This window comes from Pyxicephalus adspersus, chromosome 10 (assembly GCF_032062135.1).
Source record: "Pyxicephalus adspersus chromosome 10, UCB_Pads_2.0, whole genome shotgun sequence".
In the NCBI taxonomy this organism is placed as follows: domain Eukaryota; kingdom Metazoa; phylum Chordata; class Amphibia; order Anura; family Pyxicephalidae; genus Pyxicephalus; species Pyxicephalus adspersus.
In genome coordinates this window covers 58,470,337-58,475,886 of record NC_092867.1, presented here as the reverse complement: position 1 = coordinate 58,475,886, position 5,550 = coordinate 58,470,337, and the positions used below count along the sequence as shown (strand labels likewise).

The window sequence follows — 5,550 nt, the reverse complement described above, 5'->3', positions numbered from 1 at the left end:
GCTGCTCTGTGTTATCCATTCATAGGATTACTGCTGCTATGAGAGGTGAACACACACAGTTCAGCTTTCATGTGAAGGGGACACAGGCAGCCCCGCCCCCATCTTATAGCACGAGCTGGGATTTCTATTAAAAAAAAAAAAAATCTGTCGGTGAAATGTATCCTCTGCTAGAGCCGTGTGTGAGGTCTGCATGTCATTCCGTATCCTCACAGATCTGTGTACAAATCTTTTATTGAAAGTGTTTGTTACATATTTGTGAGAATGCTTAGGAATCCTTAATATAGTTTTTATACCTGCTTCAGGTTTAATTTACCATTTAACAATCGCATTTATCGGTTACATATCTAAAGTTGTGCTTATGTTTGTATGTTAGGTTTCCAAACCTGAATTGTTTTCAATATCTTTATTTTGTCCTTACCTCTACAGTTATGGCCATGCTTTGCTACCCGGTGAGGGTGCTGCCATGGCCGAGTATGTTAAAGCTGGAAAGCGTATCCCAAGGAGAGGTGAAATTGGCCTGACAAGTGATGAAATTGCTTCTTTTGAGAAGTCTGGCTTTGTAATGAGTGGAAGCAGGTATGTGTTTATAATGTTTTGACTACAGAGCACGGTACTTTGGGGCAGTGTTCAACCCAGACAGCCGGATGGGAAGAAATTGTAGGTGGGTGGCAGCCCCTGTATTGTGACCCAACTATTCAGTAACCACCCGAATACAGCCAGGCGCTTAGCGAAAAGTGCAGGGTGGTGCGCCCAGCTAAAAGGGACTGGTAAGAACACTGAAAGACTGTCAGTTCAGTTTTCTGTATGCTCAATGAGCACAACATTTATAATACGGTCATTAAAGCAAGATTGCATTTTTTCATGAAACTGAGTTTTTATTGAAAAAGTTTTTTTAGAAATACAACAAAAGAAACAAAACATGGACAAGAACACAGCATACAGGAGCATTAGCAGCATATTACCAAAACCGTAGGGCATAAAGTAGGAACAAGTATATATACATACACATATACATACATAAAAGCTACAAGAAAATATAACAATAGTGGAGTGCAAATGATGCAATGTGGTTTCCAGCAATAAACATGACAAACCCGTAAATCCCATATACAGGACATAACATCAAAAATGGAGAGGGAGGAAAAGGGGATTCTGAGGCGATTTGCTATATAACAAAAGGAGGGGAGCAAAATAAGACCATGACATCTGTAATTGAGCATAATAGTCGTCCCATGGCTCCCAGACCTGTTGAAATTTAGTGACCGTGTTCCTGAGCAGGGCAATAAGGTATTCCATCATTCGGATATCCTGAATGCGGGCGTATAGTTCTTCTAAGGATGGAGGGGAGACAGACTTCTACTTAGTGGCGATCAGGGTACGGGCCGCTACCAAGATGTGTGTGGTGAGCTTGGTAGGACCTGTTAAGGGCAACCCTAGCAGGTAATGTAGAGGATCGATTGCATTATTTCATCAGTCTTTGTAAGCAATCAGTGTTACCTGTCATTTTATACTATTTACCGTCCTACAATTGTGCCACCAGGGGATTGATAGTGAAAAGAAAACCAATTAGTGTTTACACCATATAAAGTGCAAAACTTTTTCGTTAATATTTCCAAGGGTCTATCTAGAAACTACTTTTTGAATGTGTAGTATATTTTATAACAGCTATCTATTTATTATTTAAAGAAGTTTTTGATCTAACGTTTGTTCTAGTTTTGGCTTGTAAATTGCCTATAACAAGGAGCTTCACACAACAATTATAAAGGTAACGTCCAGGTAGATTCAGCGATTATGGCTGACCACCTCATGTACCTATATACCGTATTTTTCACCGTATAAGACGCACCCAATTTTAAAGGATGAAAATCTAGAAAAAAAAGATTCTGAACCAAATACTGTAGTAAAATATTTTATATCAACTGTATAAAGTTAACAGCAGTTTAAGAACAATTTTATGTCAACCATGTAACATATTAAGAACTATCTTTACTCTCATTAACAGTCAGTAAAGTCAGTAAACGGTGAAAGTAACAAAAATAAGGCTGTAATGTTTTTATTCGAACCCCAAGAATTTCTATTCTTCGCTGCTATCAGAAATGAGGAAGGACAGATCCACGCAGTCATTGTCATAACTTTCTTCCCCAATCCAGAAGCAACAGTATGACAGTATGACGTAGGGAGGGCGGTGTGTCTTCTCCCCGTGATTCGGGGGCGGAGCTTGTGGAGTCATTCTTCTGCCCATCAATCATGGGCATCCAATAGAGTAGTAGGCGAAGTGGGGGCGGAGCAGTAGCAGCAGTATGAGGTAGGGAGGGCGGTGTCTTCTCCCCGGGATTCAGGTGGCGGAGCTTTGGCGGATCAACTCTTCTGCCCATCAATCACGGGCATCCAATCAAGTAGGAGCGGGGCGTAGCAAGGCGGCAGCACACAGTAAACATTGACCGGAGGAGGCGGAACGTATGGAGCAGGAGGGGCAGACGTGCGGACATTTCAGGGCAGCATAGATTGATACAGTGCCCGGGAGATATGCACAGAAGCGGTGAAATTGTTAGGGGCAGTTTTAATGCAGGCAAAATGTGTATTTGTCGTATAGGACGCACCAACTTTCCCCCCCCCCCCCCCAGTTTTGGTGAAGAATACGTGCGTCTTATACGGCGAAAAATACGGTACACATACTTTGCATTTTAAATGCATCTCGCTGTACAAACAGAAACTTTGTGGTGAGGAGAAGCAATGGTTTATGTGAAAAGAAACTATATCCCCCTCTCTTGGCCGCTATGGTGCCGCTGTTGGAATAGAGGAGAACTATTCCGCTTCCTATATAAGCTAACGTGTTGTTGTGTTTGTTCAGACATCGCCGCATGGAAGCTGTCCGTCTCCGTAAGGAAAACCAGATTTACAGTGCAGATGAGAAGAGAGCTCTAGCTTCTTTCAACCATGAAGAGAGGCGTAAGAGGGAGAACAAAATCCTATCCGGCTTCAGAGAGATGGTGTACCTAAAAACCAAGGGGACGGAGGACAAATAAACTCATTTTCCAGAACTGTAGGCTGCTCTGGATGATCAGACTCACGGGGAGGAATTGTCTCCGTCTTAACCTACAGCAGGGTCTTACGAGTCTCTTGTGTTCTACATGTACAATACTCTATATTCCAGAGAACTCTTAAGTTATATATATTTTATAATAAAGTTATCCTTTTTTATTTTTAAACAGCTCAGAAAATGGTGTGTGGATGTCTCTTTTTTTGCACAGAATACATTGTACCTATAAGTTTAAAATATCTTTTGATAGCACATGGTATTTTTCATGAGGTTTTTTGTCTTCTATCTAAAATTTTCGTTCCCCTGGAAGTAATACTTTATTTACTACTGGAAGCCTAACAAACCAAGCGCTTGGGTCAGCACATGGCCTGTCTTGGATACTTCAACCCAAACATATGACATGGTGAGCTAACAATCTTAATGGTAAAAAAAAGACATTATGGAAAGCAGTTTGAAGGAGCAAGCTAGGCGAAAACTAAAAGACATTGTCAGGGGTTCATTGTTTTCTGTATCTGATAAAATATCTATTTATTGGGTGTATAGTATTATAGAACTTTGCTTTAATCCCAGATATTATCAATGTGTTTATACAGAACTGTTTTCATTCACTGTAAAAGAATATGTCTAACTTTGTAAATAAAAATCTGTTTTATAGGTTGGGGGTTTATTCATTTAAGTCTTGTTTCGCAGAGAGATGGTTAAACACGAAGTGTTCTCCTTTCATCTATCCACGGAAGGTCATTGCTTAAAAGGCTGAAGATATCGACACATCGCATTCACCCAATGACAGGTCTGTTTATTCATATCTTAAAGAGATTGTACTTTTAGTGTAATCAGTATCCATTGACTTTTTATATGTGCAGGTATTTTACTAAACCTAAAACCCACAGTGTGGTAAATTTAATGAGACTTCTGGGATTGCATGTGGGCAAAGTACAGCTTGGAAAAACTGTCGACAATGGTATTCATACATTATTTATACCCGATTTTATGAGGACATCACATAAAACCACAATATTTATCATCATTTTTAATAAATCCAACATAAAAACAAATCCACCATCGGGTGTATATATCCAGGTAAAACGGGGGACTCAACATCATGTGGATGTGTCCCCAATTTTATCTGGATATATACACCGGATGTTTTTGTTAGATTTTTTGAAAACGTTTGATAAAAATAATATTGTGGTATTATGTGATATCCTAATACAAATTAGATCATTTAAAATAATTAAATAATTTACATAAATAATCTAATTGATTACTGCCTAAAAAGTCCCGTTTGTGTTTTTTGGTTTTGTTGAATTGATCAAGGGATGTGGCAGTAGTTGATTAATTACCCGACGATGAAACAAACCTTTATAGACCGGTCTACAATGTGATTATATGGCAGCAGGTAAATATTTGTGCAAACAAGGTACAACCAAAATAAAATAAACCTTTTGACCAGAAAGTGAACAATACGTTATATACAAATACTGGGCTCAAGTTATTAAGTGGTATTCTTCAAAATAAATCTGAATAACGCTTTGACCGTTGGAAATGTTATCGTCAATTTTTCCCCCAAATATGTTGTACCAAAATCCAAAATAAACCTGATTTATTTGCACGAGGATAAAATACTATTTATTATAACCGATAAATCAATTGTTCCTATTTGTGTTTTCAGATGAGATGAAAGATCCCATAGGAAAAATAATCATCACTGTCTAAAGAGTCTAAAGAGAGCAAGGAAAAAAGGTGAGGAGAGCGAGTGAGGGAAAGAGTGAGAAAAGTAGAAGGACAGGTAGAGAGAGAGAGCGAGGGAGGGAACAAGAGCGAGAAAAGTAGGACAGGTAAAAAGAGAGCGAGGAAAATAGGACAGGTAAAGAGAGCGAGTGAGGGAAAGAGCAAGAAAAATAGGACAGGTAAAAAGAGAGAGAGGGAGGAATAGAGAGCGAGGGAAATAGGCCAGGTAAAGAGAGAGCGAGGAAGGGAAAGAGAGGGAGGAAAATAGGACAGGTAAAGAGAGAGCGAGGGAGGGAAAGAGAGCGAGGAAAACAGGACAGGTAAAGAGAGTGAGTGAGGGAAAAGGAGCGAGGGAGAGAAAGAGAGCGAGGAAAATAGGACAGGTAAAGAGAGCGAGGAAAATAGGACAGGTAAAGAGAGCGAGTGAGGGAAAGAGCAAGAAAAATAGGACAGGTAAAGAGAGAGAGAGGGAGGAATAGAGAGCGAGGGAAATAGGCCAGGTAAAGAGAGAGCGAGGAAGGGAAAGAGAGTGAGGAAAATAGGACAGGTAAAGAGAGAGCGAGGGAGGGAAAGAGAGCGAGGAAAACAGGACAGGTAAAGAGAGTGAGTGAGGGAAAAGGAGTGAGGGAGAGAAAGAGAGCGAGGAAAATAGGACAGGTAAAGAGAGAGCAAGGGAGGTAAAGAGAGCGAGGAAAATAGGACAGGTAAAGAGAGAGCAAGTGAGGGAAAGGAAGCGAGTGGGGGAAAGAGCAAGAAAAATAGGACAGGTAAAGAGAGAG

The 5,550-nt window shown here is 40.1% G+C and overlaps 3 protein-coding genes across 4 annotated transcripts in view; 1 reads left to right on the top strand and 2 right to left on the bottom strand.

Moving 5' to 3' along the window:
* LOC140339114 (NF-kappa-B-activating protein-like) overlaps nucleotides 1–3,221 on the top strand; it is a gene marked incomplete at its 5' end in the record, with an annotated part of 11,759 nt that extends 8,538 nt beyond the window's left edge. Inside the window, 2 exon segments of the mRNA XM_072423682.1 lie at nucleotides 427–576; nucleotides 2,852–3,221. Coding sequence (XP_072279783.1) covers nucleotides 427–576; nucleotides 2,852–3,026 — 325 coding nt within the window.
* LOC140338975 (uncharacterized) overlaps nucleotides 1–5,550 on the bottom strand; it is a 67,208-nt gene that overhangs the window by 15,146 nt on the left and 46,512 nt on the right. The window lies entirely within an intron of this gene.
* The window catches only part of LOC140338964 (uncharacterized), a gene marked incomplete in the record, with an annotated part of 329,302 nt that overhangs the window by 296,336 nt on the left and 27,416 nt on the right, over nucleotides 1–5,550 (bottom strand).